The sequence below is a fragment of the Taudactylus pleione genome, unplaced genomic scaffold (assembly GCF_031769625.1).
Source record: "Taudactylus pleione unplaced genomic scaffold, aTauple2 ptg000095l, whole genome shotgun sequence".
NCBI lineage: Eukaryota > Metazoa > Chordata > Amphibia > Anura > Myobatrachidae > Taudactylus > Taudactylus pleione.
In genome coordinates, this window is record NW_028284497.1 from 17,316,866 (window position 1) to 17,337,772 (window position 20,907).

Below are 20,907 nucleotides of genomic sequence, written 5' to 3' on the forward strand. Positions count from 1 at the left end.
TGGTGCCGACGCGGGTACCTTATATAGGATCCAAAACCCGCGAGACTCGGAAGGCGGGATGATGACGTTTTGCCTCGATTTCAGATCCGAGTCAGGCGGGAAAAGTCGAGCCTGACTCGGATCGGACTCGGATCGGGGGGGTTCGGGGGGGTTCGGATTTCAGAAATCCGAACCCGCTCACCCCTAATAAGAATGTGATTAGGTCTTAATAAAATATATTTCCCATTATTCAAATTGCCAAAAGTACACCATTTAAATTTATTGTACAAAGATTATATACTTTTTAATTTGAAAAAACATGATTGAATTTCCACAGACACTCACCAAACACAAACTAAATAAAACATATATTGCAGCATTCCTGATTGGAAGAGATGGTTTTAGATAACATAGGCATCTGGTCAAAATCTTGGACAACCACTACAGTTATTGCTGTACCAGCAGCTAAGTATAATAACTTGTACAGCCTAACTGACAGAAAGCTACATTCAGAGGGACTGAAGTGATGCTGGTAGCAAAATGGCCACAATTTGCATCCAAAAAAAGCAAAAATAAATGTTGCCTATAATGACACAGATGCAGAGTGGAGCAGATGCAGAGTGGAGCACATCTCTGAGATACAGGTTACCTCCCGCTTTTTGGGCACTGTTTTGCTGTCACTGGGTGTGACAGCTCTGCATAGAAAAGCAGCAGTGAATGGATGACGCACGCATACGTACTGTGTCGAGAAAGACTGGGGGCTGCCCAGCAGCTGCTGGAACACTGGGGTAACAGGAGTTGGGGCATGAAGCACAGCCACACCCCTAAAATGTGCACAACAGGGATGCGGCCTCATGCAGCATGGGGTCACTATCATTTGCGGACGTGCGCCTTTGACACACACAAAGGTCCCCAATGTTGGGAGGTATGGATACAGGAAGGAGAAAATAGTGCTTTATGGAGACATTGTGTACATTTCTTCTCATAGCTATGAATGAAGAATACGGATGAAGAACAGAATGCAACAGACAAGCCTGAACACTCTGACACACCACTGGCAGGAGGATGAGCGGCCACACACCAAACTCCTCACCAACTGCTGTTTCAGCTCCATCCTCAATTAGGCAACTCCAGGATGTACTCATAGACAGTAAAAAATTATGAAGAGACAAATGGCAACCTAAAAAACCTAAACAACACCATGGGATACATCAAGTGCAGCCTAAAGGAGGTTTCAAGCTGCATAAGGGATGTTGGTGTGATGCTGTCAGCAGGGGTGTATCTAGGGATCCAAGCACCCCTGGCAAGGTAATGGACTGGCGCCCCCCTCCCTCCATAATTTCAGGAAGTGCCCCCAGTAGTAGTCCCCCCTATGCAGTGCCCCCAGTAGTAGTCCCCTCTCTGCAGTGCTCCCAGTAGTTATCCATGCAGTGCCTCCAGTAGTAGTTCCCTCTCTGCAGTGCTCCCAGTAGATAATCTATGTAGTGCCTCCAGTAGTAGTCCACCCTATGCAGTGCCCCAGTAGTAGTCCCTTCTATGCAGTGCCCCCAGTAGTAGTCCCCTCTCTGCAGTGCTCCCAGTAGTAATCTATGCAATGCCTCCAGTAGTAGTCTACTCTATGCAGTGCCCCCAGTAGTAGTCCACCCTATGCAGTGCCCCCAGTAGTAGTCCACCCTATGCAGTGCCCCCAGTAGTAGTCCACCCTATGCAGTGCCCCCAGTAGTAGTCCACCCTATGCAGTGCCCCCAGTAGTAGTCCACCCTATGCAGTGCCCTCATTAGTAGTCCCCCTTATGCATTGTCCCCAGTAGTAGTCCCCCCTATACAGTGCTCCAGTAGTAGCGGCCATCCCCCACCATAACGTGCCCCCAGTAGCGCCCCCCCTATACAGTGCGCCCAGTAGCGCCCCCCATAATGTGCCTCCAGTAGTGCCCCCCCCTATACAGTGCCCCCAGTAGCGGCCAACCCCCCATAAAGTGCCCCAAGTAGCGGCCATCCCCTATACAGTGCCCCTAGTAGCCACCCCCCCATGCTGTGCCAGAAAAAAAGCAACTTACCTGATCCCCGCTCCTGCCGACATCCGCCGCTGTCCACTGCTCCGGGCCTGCTCACGCTCTGCACTATGGGATGGGAGAGTCGTCATGACGTCTCTCCCATCACCCGCTGCGGGGGGAGCCGGAAGTCGGAGCTCATGAATGAGCTCCAGCCGGCTCCCTCCGTGAACGCAGCAGCCAATGAGAGTCTGTCTGACTCTCATTGGCTGGCTGCTATAAACAAACACACGTCGCAGCTGGCGGCTGTGTGTGTTTGTTACTCTGTAGGGCAGACCGCTCTCACTGCCGTCTACCCTACACTGGTGGCGTCGGGGGACTAGCGGGGCTAATTCAAGCCCCTGGGGTAGTCCACCCATTGGCTGCTGGTGGCACTGCCAAACGGCGCCCCTGGCCATCCTGGCCAATGGGTAGATACACCCCTGGCTGTCAGCCATCCTCAATCTGCATGTTCCTGCAGACCAATGGTCTGTCCAAGCATCTGTCCCTGAGAGACAGGGCCGGAATGGCCATTTGGCACTTCTGGCATTTGCCAGAAGAGCCGATGTTCTCTGGGCAGGTTCGAGGAGGGTAATAGCTCCGGTGGAGGGAAGGGATGGCGGCAGTGGGCCGCGAAGAAAGCAGGGCGTGCCGCAAGGCCAGGTCTCCATAACTCGCAGCACGCCCCCTTCAAATGAAACCACCCCCCTTGGAGAGCGCGTGCACAGGGCGGACTGCCAGGGCTGATGTACAGCCCCAGTCAGTCCCTGCTGAGAGGTCTGAGCCTGAGGGGCCAGAGGACTTATCACCTTCCTCTGTAACTTTAAACTCCAGAAGGAAGGCATGGAGAGACTAATTTAACTTCGGCCACGAGGGCAAGAAAAATGTCTTTGGTCTTTATTTGTGTACAAATTTTGATATGTGCCAGGAGCATACTCATTTCTTATAGTTCACATATTTTCAAACAAAGCATGTTTCCCTCTAAGCACAGGTTATAAATTCAATACACACATATATATCTATACATAGCATAAAATAAAGCCCCAAGTAGGCATCTGTCTATTTGTTCGAGCTAATCTCGAGAACCACTGGACGGATTTTGATGCAGTTGTCACTATTCTATAGAGCATTTGTCGAGGAAGGTTTAGGTGTAATGACATTAATGTATGACAAAAGGGAGCCGAGCAGTGACGATTTTAGTGAAGCAAGTCAATGAATAAACGGAAGTCCAAGAACTTTCTTGGCTTATGCTGCCTAAACCAGTAAAGATATATCACAATGATGGACTTTATATTATACCATGTAGAGATTGATACGTATTATCTACTTTCTCCAGAAAAATTGATGCAAGCCCAGTTTAATGATACAAAATTTCAGTTTTTCCCTTTTTTTACCGTTCCAATTTAATTTATGTGAAAATAATTTTTTTAATTTCAAACGAGTCCAATTCTGGGTAAGAGTCTGCTTTGGCATTATAATAAATAAAGCACAGGGCAGACACCTAATGTGGCTGGAGTTAACCCCACTGTTTATTATTGTTAGTTATTATGGTGAGTGCAGAGCCCCTGTGCGTGAGATTATATATATATATATATATATATTGTGGCAGTATCACAAGAGATGGCGTTGGTGAGCAGCAGATTCTGTGTGGGATTGGAGCGATCCTCCCACACAGGGTTGAAATACTGAGTGGTGATACACCTGCCTGGTGGAGAGAGCTCAGATGTGAGCTAATGAGAAGGCCGAGCAGTCAGGCTGGTGGAGACAGTCTAGTTGGGACTGTAACAGCCAGAGAGCCCAGTGAAGCTGAGCGAGCCATTGGGGGCCAGGAGGCCGGTGTCTGGACCTTGCGGGAGACAAGGGGGGACTACAAAACTCTCTGACCGTGGGACATTGAAGCAGTAAAGCTGCGGGCTGAGAAAGCCAGGGCCTATATCTGTGTGATACAGGGAAGGCCACCAGGATTGTGTTTGTGTAGCTGTGGCAGCCAAGCCAAGCTGGAGCCGGCGATTGGCCTGCAAGAAGCAGGCAGGGACTTTGTTGGCAGACTAGCTGCATCACACTAGAGAGGGCTCAAGAAGTGAGCTAGATGCCCTAAACAGGGGCTAGGTTGTTTTGTTATTTTCTGTTTATTATTTTCTGTATCCTGAATTCACAAGCTGGAAGGAAAAGCATCATTTGTTTACTTGAAAGCTGTGTGTGGACCCTCAATAAGCACCTAAACATTGCACCCATCCACCCTCTTCCGAGCTAAATACCCCAAGTCATCGCAATATATATATATATATATATATATATATATATATATATATCCACAAACGGAGGCACTCACGAGACTGAATAATTGAGCAAAATGGTACTTTAATCCTACGTTTCGTCGTCAGGGACATACAGCTGTATGTCCCTGACGACGGGATCTGATCCCGAAACGGGATCTGATCCCTGACGACGGGATCTGATCCCGAAAGGACCATTTTACTCAATTATTCAGTCTCGTGAGTGCCTCCGTTTGTGGATTTCTATGTATTGGGCTGCTTTAACCCTGGAGGGCACCAGAGCATTACTTAAGTTTGGAGTGCTGGGCATTTTGGATGTATATATATATATATATATATATACATATATATTGTAAGTATACCAGGTGTTAAGAGACTGACGTATAATAGTGCAATTCAATGTGACGTGTGCAATTTATCTAGCAAACGTGCTACATAGAACATATGTTAAAAAATAAATAAATATATATATATATATATATAAAACACAATTTATTAAAATAAATAACTGATACAAACATACATCAATTCTGTGTGAATAAGCACAATATGTGCAGATGAGTAGATTATCACAAAGTGCAAAAAGTGCTAATAAATATTAAGATGATGTTATATGGAATTCATACAGATTTGGGAGGAGTGTTTTCAAATTGACATCTGAATTGTAGAGTAATAATAAAGCTGTGCAGTATTTGTGGGCTACATGCAAAAGCAGCCTGTATTTACCCCACATGTAAAATCTTTTATGTATTTACACCCCTTGCATTGCAATTTGGTTTGTTCAGGTTCACAGTTGAGAGAGATATCTCTCTCTATTCCCAAGTCTGAATCAGGCCCACAGTACGGTGTATAAGTTATGCAGAGTTGAAACAGTGGGCCTGATTCAGAGCCGGACGCTATTTGCGCTCGCTCGTTCAGAAAAAGGGGCCGGCCATTTAAATTGAGCGCTCGCTCTTTGCGGTCTGTTGACGCCTCTATGTCTGAGCGAGCGAACTAAACATGCGCTCGCTATTTTGTAAAGACGCCCCCTGGCCGTTCGCATCATACGTCATCTCCGCTATTTATTAGATTAATCGAGTACATCGAAAGGCGTCTGAACTGCTCGCAGTGCTTGTGGTTGGACTTTCCTACCGCAATCATGCGAACAGTTCAGGCTAAGAGACAACCAAGTGACGTGGCCGATGACGCTGCTTTGTTAATTATGCACACCCTTAAAATGCCCGTTTTGACCGTTTGGCACGCCTGCGTTCGGATCTCCACTCCCCGTTTTCAAGCACCTTCCCCTGTTACCACCCACAAACGCCTCATCCTGTCACTCAAATTAGCAGGCACTCGCTATTTTGCGAACACACGATTTCCGACCGCACTGACTGGTTGGCGCATGCGCATTACGACCCATACGCATGCGCAGATGTGCGAACATCGCTCAGAGCGAACGCTTATGAGCGGCTCTGAATCAGGCCCAGTATGCACAGTGTTTTGCCTATCTTTTTCTCATTTCATATACCTTGAAACTGTGCGTGGAAATGAGTTCCAAAAGGTTGGAGCCACAAAACTGAAAGTTTAACCCCCAGACGAATTCCGTGAGATTCTAGGTACTGTTAATAGGGACGGTAAGGAAGCACAAGCTGCTTCAGGTACCCTGGGCCATGGTCATGTAGGGCTTTGTAAGTTAGTAAGCCGATCTTGAAAACAATTCGCCATCTGACAGGCAGCCAGTGAAGGGAGTAGAGAATGGGTGTTAGGTGGCTGGTTGGTTAATAGCCTGGCAGCTGCGTTTTGTACCATCTGCAAGCGGTGCAATGCTTTTGCTGTGAGACCGAGGTAGAGGGTGTTGCAGTAGTCTAGGCATGATAATATAAATGCATGTATGACTTTAGGCAGATCTTCTGAGGGAATTAAGGACCTCATTCAGAGTCGGTCGTTGCGACCGCACGGTCGTACGACCAACGACCGCAAAATACGATTGTACGGCAGGGCGATCGTAAACAAAGTGACGCCCATTCGTTAGCACTGCACCTCCTCTAGCTACCGACTGATCTGAATGAACGATCGAGTCAATCGTAGTCAGGCGCTGTCAGTCGCTGAATGCTAATTATGTTCTGATGTTTGCGGCCGTATGTGCTGTTTTGATGGTCACATGTCATGTTTACATGGACTATCGATCAGCTTGTTATTAGCTTGTTGGCAATTATCTAATTAAGTGTTTAACTCTTGCTGTTATTTAAAACGAGTTTTTTCTGAAGTGTCAATAAACTTTATTGTTCATTTCGTGTTTGTTTTCTCCGTTCTTATTTTTTCACACAATCTTAAAAACAAAGTAAGGTTTATTAACTGTGAATGTCCGTTTGCTAATTGTGTTAACTTTATAAATGCATGTGCATTTTGCGTTAGGATCATTTGCACTCTTATGTTTGCAATTGCACACTGCGTGTCGTAGCCAATCAGATGTCACCTTATTTTTCGGCACACGTGATTAAAGGATTGGCCAATAGTGGTGTTTTTGATGAAAGTGTAAATATTTTAGCCAATCATATTTTTTCTACCCCATGTATATTTCATATTTTCTGTAAAAACGCCCATTGCCATCATGAGAGCCGCAGCGTTTACCAGGAGAGAGCTGCTTATCCTGGTGAACATTATGAACAGGCGGATTACCCAGCCTGTGCCGCCCACTACAAATAGGGCAAAACGGACCGCCTATGCGGAGGTGAGCCCTCCGATCAGCGGGCTTTCGCAGGACTATTGCTCAATTAGAGCGTCGCTGGTCGGACCTGGGCCGCCGGTCGCCAGCGCTCCTCAGTAATTTGCGTTTGCAAATACACAGATGTAAGTATGCGTTCTTTTAAGTATTAATTAGTGGACTGTTAAAAATGTATGTTCCTTTGCCAATTATTTTAGTCAATGTTAAAAAACCCTCCTGTATGTTGTCCCTATTGTACAGAATGTGTACTTGTATTGTGTAACCGAAATTCAAAACTTTATGTTTGTGTTTTTATGTTTACATTTTAGGAGCCCAGCGGAGACAGAGAAGGGCACGGCGACAGAGAAGACAAGCTTTAAACCATCAGCCCTCACCTGCATCTCCTCAACCCAGCCCTCGCTCCCCACCACCATACTCCCCCAGTAACCCTCCCTCCCTGTTCCAATCCCCCCCAAGTCTGCCTCCCTCCCCTGCCCACTCATCCCAAATATCCCCACCCTGTGATCTTGCCGCCTCCATTTCCCCTTCCACCATTCCCCCAACTCCAGAATATTCACCCCCCCCCGAAGCTTTGCCGGCACCATCTGTTGGTGTATCTGACCACTCTCAGGGTATGTTTTTTTGTTATTTATTTTTTGGGGTGTTGTTGTTAGTCAGGTCTTTGTTTTTTTAATTTGCTGGATGGATGTTTTACATCATTGCGCAGTAATGCTGTTTTTCAGACTTACAACCTTATGTTTATTGTCTGGCCCTTTTTTTTGTTTTGTGGTCCTCAAAATTTTTTTATTTCAATATTTTTTGTAGTTTGAGGAACTAATGATTACATTTGGATTAGTATTTTACAATGTCCAAAAACCTGTCACCAAACTTGCCAAGGTCCTAGGAACCAGACTACCCTTGTTGATGTTGTGTACACTGTGTTTAAAATGTACTAATGTACTTAGGCAAAGTGATGTTTTTTATGTTTGGTTTATCAACAACATTCTAGAAGTGAATACGTGCATTGTGTTTTAAGGATATGGCCATCATGACTTAAGAATACACCTCCCATTATTTGTAACATCATCATAGTGGATTTTGGATTATGCCACATCGTTAGTGTTTAAAATTTTTTGAACAACAGAAAAGTAGAAACCTATTAATAATGTTGTGTGTCTGATACTTTCAAAAACACCGTAACATCAGTGTGTTTAAACACTTTTTGGTACATTGAATAATGTGTAATGTTCAAATGTTTCTAATTGTAATGAAGTATTTAATCCGCATTTGTAACAATTTTTCAACAGATCTAACCCACATCCTGAGGGATATTCGGGCGGAGCTGCGCGAGACATCGGGCTACTTATTGCAGGCATACTGCTGCCTCCAAAGAATAGTGGGGCGTTTGGAGGCTGTGTAGTTTTTTTTTTTTGTTTACATTTTTTTCACATTTGTATTAAAAAAAATAAAAGTTGTGTTATTTCAAACATTTGTCCTCTTTTTTGCCAAACATTAAAGGGTGTAATTCTGCATGGGCAAAATTTTAGGAACAAAGGTGGGTGCCTTTCCATAGTGTAAGAACTTAAAACATGTATTATTAAACCTTAGGAAAATTTGCAGTAATGTTGTTTATTTGTCAATTATGGCTTGGCATACATTATACACCTCAAAATGACTTACAAATTTCTTAAAAAAAATAGCAACAATAATTTTTGCATCATTTAAAACATTTATTACATAACAAACATGTTGCCAACAGGCTTTTAATGGTAAAAATAAATACATAACAGATTCACACATAACAAATGTCCTCATGGTTTGGGCAAATTAAACATCTGGCTTAGTCAAACCTAAACAAGTTTAGTAAAAAACAAACTGATTTTGCAATGGAAAACATAACAATTACTAAAACAAAAGGCAAATTAACTAAACATGTTGGGGGATATCCGTTCAAAATGTGTTAGTAGTCCAAAAACATACAGGGTATTGCCAATGGGTTCCATTTTTTATCCATGTTTTGGAAAGTGTTGTGATTTTGTTGGTCGGAAAAGAAAACAAAAGAAAAAGGGCCACATTAAAATACATTTAGCAAAATTGTATTTTCTTTTAAAAAAAATGTAAATATGCATACCTAAAAAAACGTAAAACAACATCATCGCGTCTGCCCCTTCCCCCGACAGCATCACAACACCTTCCTCTGGGGGGCCATCCTCCGGCAAGGGCTCCTCTGGCTGCATGGGTACTCAACTCCTTATTGCAATGTTGTGGAAAATCCCACACAGGACCACAATACGAGAAACCATATCCGGCGAGTACATGAGTGCACCACCAGAGTGATGGAGACACCGGAACCGGCCCTTTAAAAGGCCAATACAGCGCTCCACCGCCTACCTGGTGGCAGTAAACGCGGCAGTATACTGAGTTTGGGGCCAGCAGCCAGGGCGTGCAAGGATATCCACTGTCACCTGATGGAAATGGGACACCAGAAGATATACATTTAACATGAGAACCTGTTTACACTATTACTAGAAAGACATACTGGATTTTTACTTACCAAGAATCCACGCGTCACCAGCTTGCAGTGTGCTTAATTTGGGCCAAATCACTGAATGCTGGATCACATACGCATCATGGCTGCAGCCTGGGAATTTCGCATTCAGGGAGAGGATCTGAAGGGAGGCATCACATAGCACCATTACATTTAGGGAATGGAAATGCTTGCGGTTCCTATATATTTGTTCCCTGCATGCAGGGGGCTGAAGTGCTATGTGAGTGCCATCCACTACCCCTATGACGTGTGGAAAGCCTGCAATTTCAAAGAACTTCTGCTTTACCACATCAAGGGCTTCCGTATCCAAAGGCATACTAATAAAATGTGCTAGATGATTGAAAAATGCATCTAGCACATGCCTCAGGATCCGTAAAAATGAGGGCAGGGAGAGGCCACCCACCAGCCCCACAGTGGTGTGGAAGGACCCTGAGGCGCAGAAATGTAACACCGCCAACAACTGTGTAAGTGGTGAGATTGCTATAGGAATGTTAATCTGACTTTCTAGATCATTCTTTATTATTGAAAGAGTGTCTAGGATAATATTAGAAGGCAGGCGATAAGTGGTAACAACCACATCATCAGGCATTCCAAAAAGGGTGACACGTGTTCTATATATCTTGGCCCTTGCATGCCTCCTATGCCTACGCCCAGGAGGAGGCTGAGGAAGGTTGGTGGGGGTCAATATGGCCACTATTAGCTGTCCAACATCGCTCTGTAAAGTTAAATTTATATTTTTAATTGGTTCTCCATAGTGTATTGTGAATTTTTGTGCAAAAATACTTAGCTTTATAATAATGGGGCATATTCTTACAGGGTCAGGCAGTGCCATCTTCGGAAATCACTACATGTGTATTTGTTGTTCGTTTTAAAAATGAGAGGGAAAAATAAAAATAAAACATTTTTTAAGGACAAACCAATATTACTACTTTTAGTGTTAATACCATGCTTAATTTTTAATCTAGCAAATATGAATTGTTGTTAAATGTACAAAATTAGAAGTTAAAAATAGAACAAAAAACAATATTCCACAAAAATGTTGTTTTCAAACATAGATTAAACTACAAAATAAGTGTATGTTTTAAAAAATAGACACTTACCGGATTCCAGACCAAAAAGGAGTGTTAAACACCTTTAAGAAATATTTAAAATAAAAATTAGATTACAAAACATAAAAAAACGAAGATTCACATTGATGATCCAAAAATAAAAACAAACAAAATGCAGTAGGCTGGCACACTTACTTGATTCGTCAAATAACGTTGGATTTAGGAAGACAAAAGGCCGGCCAACCAAACATAAAAAAAAACGGAACAAGCCCAAAAACTAACGGTGTTTTGCAAAATCCAAAGCAATCAAATTTGACTAAACCAAACCAAAAAAACACAACCCCCCCAAAAAAAGAACACTAAAACCAACACCACACAAAAACAAACACACACACAAAAACAAACACAAAAACACACACACACAAAAACACACACAAAAACACACACAAAAACAAACACACAAAAACACACACAAAAACAAACACACACACAAAAACACACACACACACAAAAACAAACACACACAAGCACCTCGCAATCAACTTCAAACAAACACCTCACAAACTACACACACAAGCACCTCGCAATCAAAATTAAACAAACACCTCACAAACTACACACACAAGCACCTCGCAATCAAAATCAAACAAACACCTCACAAACTACACACACAAGCACCTCGCAATCAAAATCAAACAAACACCTCACAAACTACACACACAAGCACCTCGCAATCAAACACCTCACAAACTACACACACAAGCACCTCACAATCAAACAAACACCTCACAAACTACACACACAAACACCTCGCAATCAAAACACCTCACAAACTACACACGCAGTGATTAGGGAATGCAGGAAAGGTGTGCATTGTACGTAGGCAAATAGGGATGCACGGGTAACCAATCCAGGGATGCGCTCACATCTAGCCCAACCCACGCAGTCATTAGGGAATGCAGGAAAGGTGTGCATTGTATGTAGGCAAATAGGGATGCACGGGTAACCAATCCAGGGATGCGATCACATCTATAAAAAAGTCTGCACAAGCAGTATTCTTCATGCTCTCTCACAGGTTAGCAGAATGGCAAGCGAGGAGCATGGTGAGCAGAGGCCAACTGAGCCAGGTAAGTTCCAATCACATTTTTTACACAAAACAAGAACTGGTCATATTTCCCATACAATTTAAAAAAAAATTGTACTATTTTATATAATTTGGTAGGTGCTGGGAATCAAAGTCCAGCTGTAGAGGAGGAGGAGGCGGGCCCAAGAAGGCCAAGAAACCCTCCATTTTCACGGATCGAGCTTGAGACATTGGTGACCATGACAATGGAGAACCTAGTCCATGCACCCAGAAATATGGGGGCTGGAGCCAAAGACAGGATTTGGGAGGAGATATCCAGGGCTGTTAATGCTGTGGGGACAACCTACAGAACACAGAAAGTCGTAAAAAAACGGTAAGAAATTTATATTGTGAGTGTACTGAAGGCCAAAGCTTGATCTTATTTCTTAAAAATAACACTTAATTTTTCAAAAATAACATTGACAGCTGGACGGATTTCAAATACCAACTGAAGAGGAAGCTACGGAGTAGGGTGGACCATGCTGCGGGGACAGGTGGTGGTCCCATCCCTGAGGAGCTGGCTTTGACAAGGTTGGAGACGTATTCTCAGGGATGTGTGACGGAAGAGGAGATAGTCGGCATGTCCACTATGGACACTGACATGGCCGACTTCAACGCTCCACATGTGCAAGAAGGTAATTTAATTTTGTAAGGCAAAAAGTATAAAGCTGAAACGTCTGTTTTTTTTGTGTGGAAAAACAAATAACATTTTTAATTTTATATTCCAGACTCAGAGGAGGTAGTGCCTGCTCCTGAGGGTCCAGCACAGATGGGGACTCTGCAGGGGAGGATCCAAGTACTCCATCTGGGGACCCTGTGGAGTCGACTCCAGGGCAAACATCAGACCGAGCAGTGCCTCTCCTCACCAGGTTGGTCTCCCAAACTCAGAAGAACAGATGTGTTCTTCTGAGGATGGAGACCACTCTGGTGAGGGTGGCGGTGGCCCTGGAGACCATTGCTGGGGCCCTAGATCGTTTGGCCAATACCCAGGAGCAGGCCAACCCACCTGCCATGATGGAGCGAGACTCCCTTCCTCCCAGGACCACCACCTCTGGCAGCCCAACAGCCACCCCCGCAAGTATGGAGAGCCCTATGCCTAGGCCAGAGGAAATCCCACCTACCTCTGGCCAGGCCAGTCGGCGTGTTACACGCCAGTCGGCTGTCCGTAGCTTACCTCTTCCTCTGAGCCGGCCCAAACGACGCAAGTAGCCCTGGATATCTCCTCCCTCACCTGTTGCCATATTTCTGGTCACCAATGTCTCAAGCTCTTTTTTTTTTTTAACCCAAAATATAATTTATTATTTTAATTTCTTTATTTTAATTATATACAAATGTTGCCTAAACAATTATTCTTGACATTGTGATAAAAGGCAAATTTCACAAAAATAAAAAAAATTAAACCCAAAAATGTCTATCTTTACCTATAACAATGTATACAAGGTTTAAACAGTGTGGTATCTGAAAAGGCTGCGACGCAAAACACAATGCTAGATGTTTTAAAAAGTGTTTGCTTAAAAAACTGTTTAAAAAGCACAAAGAAACATTTTGGTAACAAATTCCCTAATGCACACGCAAGTGAAATGAGTTACAAGGTAATTAGCAGTGTTAATAGTTACAATGCAGCAATCTTAGCTGCTTGGTTTGTGTGGTTCCAAATCGAAACATCGCAGGTAACATCAGATTAACGATTGTACTGTTGTGGCTTACGGACGCTTCTTGCCTACCTTAGCCTGGACGATCAGCCTGTTCGTAGAGTGACGTTTTCATGCATCCGCAATTCTTGGTCGTACGAAGCAGGTAATTTATGCACTCCCCTAAAATGCATGGAAACGCTGAAGAACACCTCCGTTTCCAGACCTCCACCCCCGTATACTCCCACAAACGGCCTTTCCTGTCAATCAAATTTAGCAATCCACTTCCGTGTCGGTAGCCCTACGCCCGACAGAATTTGTGATCGGTAGAGCTCGTACGCACATGCGCACTGCTAGCTGTGCGCAGGCGCAGAACGAAAAACATCGTATGCGTACGACCGTGCGGCCGCAACGACCGACTCTGAATGAGGTCCTAAGTGCTTGATTCTGGCTATGTTCCTCAGATGAAAGAATGATTTGATTGTGGCTGATACCTGATGTTTAAGTGTCAAGCCACTATCCAGGACGACACCAAGATTCCGCACGTTTAGTGTTTTGTAATTCTGAACCCCCAAGCGTAACTCCTGTTGGTTGGCTATGCTGTAGCCCTGTCCTGTGACCTATCATAAGGACCTCTGTTTTATCAGGGTTCAGTTGCAGGCAACTGGCACTCATCCACTCCTGAAGCTCAGCTAGGCAGCCATTTAGGGTTGTTATTGGGTCCTTTGTACCTGGAGCAAAGGACAGGTACAGTTGTGTATCATCTGCATAGCAGTGGTAGGCCAGGCCATGATGTCTGATTAATTCACCCAATGGTAGCATGCATACTGCAAAAAGCATGGGAGATAGTATAGAACCCTGTGGGACACCACATGGAAGTGGCACTGGTGATGAAGAGTTTACTCCAGAAGAAACTCTCTGGGACCTGCCGGTGACAAATGATTTGGACCAGCTAAGGACTGTGCCATCCAGTCCACAGAAATTTTTCAGGTGCTCAATATATATAGAACCCCCCGGAAAATCCTGCGTTTACCCCTGGCCACAAAGGGTCGGTGTGACCCTGCCGAGGCTCCGTGTGGCTTGGTGGGGGCCCCCACAACTTAGTTGCCTCAGGGCCCCCACAAGCCTTAATCCAGCCCTGCTGACCAAAGATATCATATGTTTCGTCTACGTTTACTTACAGTGAAGTGCGCTTTATAAGGGAGCATCTAGTTATGTCGCTTTGTTTGTCTAGAGAAAAGATACCTTTTAAGGAGTTATTTCACTTTATTTGCTGTGAGTAAGGTGCGTCCTGAGAGGGAGCATCCCGCTTTTCTAACATGAGACTCTGGAACGAGAGAAGAGGAATACAAAACAGAAATTAGAATCAATGCTGTGTTCAGGTCACTTTGAAGTAAGCACATTAGCAATGGCAACCAATTCACTAAGGAGGAACCCATAGTGCTATGTAGAGCACATGATAGGTTTCCATCCATGTCATAGTACAAGCACAGCTATGCTGCAGATGACATAAACTGAGAAGCCAAACATCAACTAACCTCTAGAGGGCGACAGAGACAAGCACACTATTAATTCGGCCAGATAACCAGGATCCACCCCCACACTCGGCTGTAACTATAGCAACAACACACCCAACGCTGAAAACGACTTCTGAGCAGAACAGTGCCCTCTCGTCAGCTGCCATCATTGGTCAGCTGCCGACAACGCACCGCCTTCTTTTACTACCAAAAGGAGTTGTCTCGCCATTCGCTACCTTCATCGTGACGCCTTTCAACAGCCACCAATGACCGCGAACTTCTCGCAGAGCCACGCCCTCCGACCTCTGTCACGAGAACTCCAGGAAGTGTCCTGCTCCTTGTAGGCGCTGCGGCCGTGTCTCCGGTGTCATGGCGGCCAGTCAGCAGTGGGTGCTGGTGGAGATGGTACAGGCGTTCTATGAGGTGAGTTACAGTTCGAGTAACCGAGCCCTACACGGGTGACTCTTGGTGAGACGGGTAGTCAGCGTTCCGGCCCAGCAGCTGCCTCGGTCTCTTATCAGTCACAGGCTCCGAGTCCGTGTGACTTCCGTGTCTGCTGCCCTGCACCTTCTTCCGGTGTCACTCGTCCTGTCTCCTCGTGTGTCAGTCACACAGCTGAGGGAGGCTGCGGCAGGTGTGTCGGGTATTGGGAGTCTGTCACTGTCACATTCATTAGTACATCATTTATTGCTGCAGAACTTCATTGACTTCTGCTTTGTTAGTGCCCCTAATATCGATAACTTTTCCTATATCTCTGTTGTGTGTGTGTGTGTGTGTGTATGTATGTGTATATGTATATGTGTGTGTGTGTGTGTGTATATATATATATATATATATATATATATATATACACACACACGGATAGAGAGTGTCACCACTGGACAAATCCTAATGTGCTGTCAGAGATTACTTACTCTTTAGTGTATGGTAAATGATATTTTGAGGTGGTCATAGCTGGTTTTTTTAGGGTTCTGGTCTATTTAACAGCCAGTGATAAAGCCTAAATTAAGTTTTTCGGTGCACCCTATTTATGAAGGGTTAACGCTGGGAAAAACGAGTTCCCCGATGCCATCCCAGTTTTCAATGATTATTGCTGTCCCCATAGAGCTCTATAGGGACAGAGCAAAGTGCCAATTTACAAGAACAAAAAATCTTATATTTCCTCCCACTTGGATTGCTGCTGAAAATTTCATGCAATCTGTGGTATTAACCCGCTTGCAATTTCAAATGAGTTATGCATGCTGATGATGTAGAGACGTCTTTAATGTGACTCCTCTCCAATGTTTCTGAATCTTCAGTGGGCATATACTGACCTAGCTTGGTGCGTGTGCATTTTCCATGAAGGAGGCTGTCAGGAAGATGGAGCTGTTGCCATAGTGTTAGGCTGTCTGTGAAAACCCCTTTTGATCACAATCTCGGGTCTGACCCGGGATTTGGAACATGCTTCCAAGCCAGGTCAGACCTGGGATTTGTCCCATTTCCACTGCGGCGCCGTTCACATGGCACATTTATTTATTTTTATTTATCAACAGTTTCTTATATAGCGCACATGAATGCAGTGCTGGCGTTTGGAGATGATGTCATCACCAAGCGCCGGAAACTCCAGATCTCACCAGAATGCCAGACCGGAGGGGATCCTTTCCAGGGGGGGTGTCATTCGGGAGGCTGTCTGTGACAAATGTCATCAGGGGAGGGAGCATTTTTTACTGAGCCGCTACCCGGGTTGACACTGCAATAACCCGGGTATTTTGGCTGGGACAGCAGTCTCTCATCGTCTGTCTGGGGAGGTAAGCTTGTTAAATAAGAGCAAAAAAATATTCTGTTTTCTTCATAAGTAGTGGAAAAAAATAAAATATGTTTTTGCCAAAAAACGGATATTCATAAATAGAGCCGTGTTTGACTTATATAAAGGACTAGTTTGAGGTCTTTGTTTCTGTCTCAGGTGGCATAGTTATTATGGTCAACTAATGAGTATTATCCATATATCTATTCATAATGTTATATTAATAAGGCAGATTAATGCAGCCTTCTGGTAGGGACATGAGAAAGCTGGCGCTAGTATGCCGGCAAAGCTGTAATTCTACTTAAAGCATTTTACCTTTGCGAGTATTATAACTTTAAACATGCTCATAAAGTGGCAAGCTTAAAGTTACAATGCCCTCACTGTTAAAATACTTTAACATTACAATACAGGAACATAAACATTTGTTTAGTGAGACTAAAGGGGCCTATCCATTACCCAACATTGTGAACAATCCTACAAAAATCAGGAGGTTTTGGTCGCATTGTTCACAAAGTCGGGTAATGGATAGCCGGCAAGGAACAGCGATGCGCATGCACGCCGGGTCCTTGCCGTCCCCGACTGTCTACTGAGCATGCCCGTCAACCTGACGACGCTCCTCAGGTTCGGCATGTTCAGGAATAGGTCGGGCTCCATCACTGAATGCCCGCACCTCGGCGACCTGAAGACGTTCAGACTTTCAGGTCGCCTAATGGATGGGCACCATAAGGGCCGTATTCAATTAGGCTATGAAAACCCGTTATCGGCGATACTTTATTGCCGATTATGTAATTTTCGCCGTTTTCACTTTCCCCATATTCAATTTCAAAGACTTTGCGAAAAGTCTTTGTCAAAAACCAGGGATAACTTTTCACCATAGAATAGGCGAAAAAAAGTGCAAAATTGGGGGTTTTTTTGGCTACAAACTTAAAAAAGTACCCTGCACCCCTTGGAACATATTCTGTGTAGAAAAAAAGTCCAACTCCCCAGGGATCCCCGGTCTGGGCTGACTAGTGGCCAGGGGTAATGCTTGGGCTGGACGACTCGGTGAAAGGGTTACACCCCCCCTCCCCCGCTAGAAAAAGTTTTGTGCTGGTTATGGCAAATACAGGGGGCTCCTGTGCTTTTTGTCCCCTGTATTTCCATAACCAGGACTGGATCAGAGCCCAGTGCTGGTTGCGCTAAATACAGGGGACCCGTACGTCGTTTGTCTCTTGGATATAGCATAACCAGTATTGGGTCTCTAAAAGCCCGGGGCTGGTTGTGCTTTGTGTGATATGTCCGTGCATCTGTGTAATTTATTTTTTTTTTTTTTTCAACACAGATGCAAGTAGCATGGATCTCCCTGATCCGTGGTATGAATGCTGTTCAGTCACTAATTTGCGGTGCACGTCGCTTTAGAAAGAATTGCTTTTCAGAAAAATCGTGTGGTTCCAAAGCACAAAAGTTATTTATGTAAAAAGGGGTAACACGATGTAAGTTTAACAATTAGAGTAAAAAGCAATTAAATAAATAATGAATACAGCCGATACATACGCGTGCGCACTGGTCCCAGTATACAGTCATTCAGTCCAGAAGTCTGAGGTCGCAAAAAAGATGTCTGTACACTGGGGTCAGGAAACAAGCCTATATACCATACAGGTTTCAGAGTTAACAAAGGGACAAATTGACAGGTTTTCATTGGTTCTTGCTTCTGGTTAATCTGGTCATTGGTCAGTTCATACGGTGTCATCAGGGGTATGGCTCAGTCTTCCAACAGTCACATTGTGTAGCTTCCCGCTGAATAACTGGTTAAAACTGGCTACAACACTGCATATAAGTAATAACATTCTATACAATAACTCCCTATCAGCCATAACTAGCGGACGCATGATGCGACTTCTTTGCCGATAGAAACGGATGTCTGCAAATAAACGGATTTAGTATGATACCAAACATGCAGGGGTGTTTTAAGAGAGGAGGGGGCCCGTGTGCACTCCCCGTGCGGGGCCTCCTCCTCCCTTCCCGGTGAGCTTCAGCCGACTAACGCGGCTGGCCAGCCACCGGAGCATTAGTAGACTCCGGGCACTAGAGTGTGCCCCGAGTCTATTGCGCATGCGCAGAACATCGGGAAAATGGCCATGGTGGCCATTTTCCGGTGTTCTGAGCAGCGCTGACACCCGCCGCGGGACCACAGACAGGTAAGTTTAAAATAATATGGGTGCAGGGTGTGCGGTGCGGGGCCCCACTGGACCCGTGGGGCCCGTGTGCCCCGCACACACTGCACCCATTATAGATACGCCACTGCAAACATGACATGACCACTGTATTCTGAACCTTAGATCTCCTTTTAAGTACATTTCACATTATAATTATTAGCTAACAATACGTTTAATAACTGGTCATTAACTATAATGTGTGGGAATCATTTTATATGTGTGTGGAATTCGCATATGTGCGTATGTGTATGTGAATACATGTGTGCATGCGCATTGTGCGCATTGGATTGCACCGACCAAAGTAGCATCCAAGTAACTCGTCAGACTATAGACGACTATATCGCCAGATAATAATTGTAAGCGATCATTCCCAATTATTTGACTTTGACAGTGCATGCTTCTGTCTATCGCACACGATCTAATGAATATGCAAATCATTAGATCGTGCACAATAGATCTGGTGTACATCATGCAGCTTTTGCTGCGCATTGTCCACTGGAGCTGCTGGGGAGAGTTCAAGGGAGATGGTTAATGAGATTGGATCGTTGCATACATTGCACCATGTATGGGGCCCTTAAGACTATTTTACAGATCATGTACAGTGCTTTGCAAAAGTATTCACCCCCTTTGCATTTTTCATGTTTTGTTGCCTCACAACCTGGAATTAAAATGGATTGTTTGAAGGTGTGCATCATTTCATTCACAGAACATGCCTACAACTGTGAAGTTGTGTTTTTTTTATATTGTGAATCAAACAACATTTAGTACAACATAACAGAAAACTTCAGCATGCATTACTATTCACCCCCATAAAGTCAGTACTTAGTCAAGCCACCTTTTGCGGCAATTACAGCTGCAAGTTGCTTTGGATAAGTCTCTATGAGCTTGCCACATCTTGCCCCTGGGAATTTTGCCCATTCCTCAATGAAAACTGCTCCAGCTCCTTCATATTGGATGGTTTCCGCTTGTGAACAGCAAGTCTGCCCACAGATTCTCAATTGGACTAAGATCTGGGCTTTGACTAGGCCATTCCAACACATTTAAATGTTTCCCCTTAAACCACTCGAGTGTTGCTTTAGCAGTATACTTCGGGTCATTGTCCTGCTGGAAGGTGAACGTCCGTCCCAGTCTCAAATCACAGGCAGACTGAAACAGGTTTTGTAAGAATATCCCTGTATTTAGCACCATCCATCTTTCCCTCGACTCGAATCAGTTTCCCAGTCCCTGCTGCTGAAAAACATCCCCACAGCATGATGCTGCCACCACCATGTTTCACTGTGGGTATGGTGTTCTTGGGGTGATGGGATGTGTTGGGTTTGCGCCAGACATAGTGTTTTCCTTGGTGGCCGAAAAGTTACATTTTAGTCTCATCTGACCAGAGCACCTTCCTCCTTAAATTTGGGGAGTCGCCCATATTTCTTTTGGCAAATTGTGTCTTCTTATTTTATCACTAAAGCTGCATACACACACAACGATTTTTTTAATGATTATCGTTTAACGATAATCGTTTGCAAAAATCGTTCACTTTCTGAGTCAAACTATGAACGATTATCGTTCATGCGCGTTCACGTTTGTAGTTTGTCGTTTGTAGTTCAGTCAGACTTGTCAACTCAACGATTTTCATTAAGGGAATATGCAAAAATCGTTTGTAGTTCATAAAAATCGTTCATGACATTTAGTAAATGAACAACTTTAGTAAACGATTTTAGTTAATTTTTTCAAGGGAAAAAATCGTTTACTAAAAATCGTTCATTAAAAAAATCGTTGTGTGTGTATGCAGCTTAAGTAATAGATTTTTCTGGCCACTCTTCCATAAAGCCCAGCTCTATGGAGTGTACGGCTTATTGTGGTCACATGCACAGATACACCAGTCTCTGCTGTGGAACTCTGCAACTACTTCAGGATTACCTTTGGTCTCTGTGCTGCCTCTCTGATTAATGCCCTCCTTGCCCGGTCTGTGAGTTTTGGTGGGCGGCCCTCTCTTGGCAGATTTGTTGTGGTACCATGTTCTTTCCATTCGATGGTGCTCCGTGTGATGCCTGTTGCTTAGTTGTGTTGCAGCCTCTGGGGCCTTTCAGAAAAGGTGTGTTTATA

The 20,907-nt window shown here is 44.4% G+C and overlaps 1 protein-coding gene across 1 annotated transcript in view; it reads left to right on the forward strand.

The window, feature by feature from the left end:
- Nucleotides 1-15,098: 15,098 nt before the first annotated feature.
- Nucleotides 15,099-20,907, forward strand: part of SPTLC1 (serine palmitoyltransferase long chain base subunit 1) — a 75,023-nt gene continuing 69,214 nt past the window's right edge. Inside the window, exon 1 of the mRNA XM_088470040.1 lies at nucleotides 15,099-15,258. Within this exon, the coding sequence (XP_088326166.1) occupies nucleotides 15,205-15,258 (54 nt within the window). The 5' untranslated portion in view covers nucleotides 15,099-15,204. The remainder of the gene's footprint in view (nucleotides 15,259-20,907) is intronic.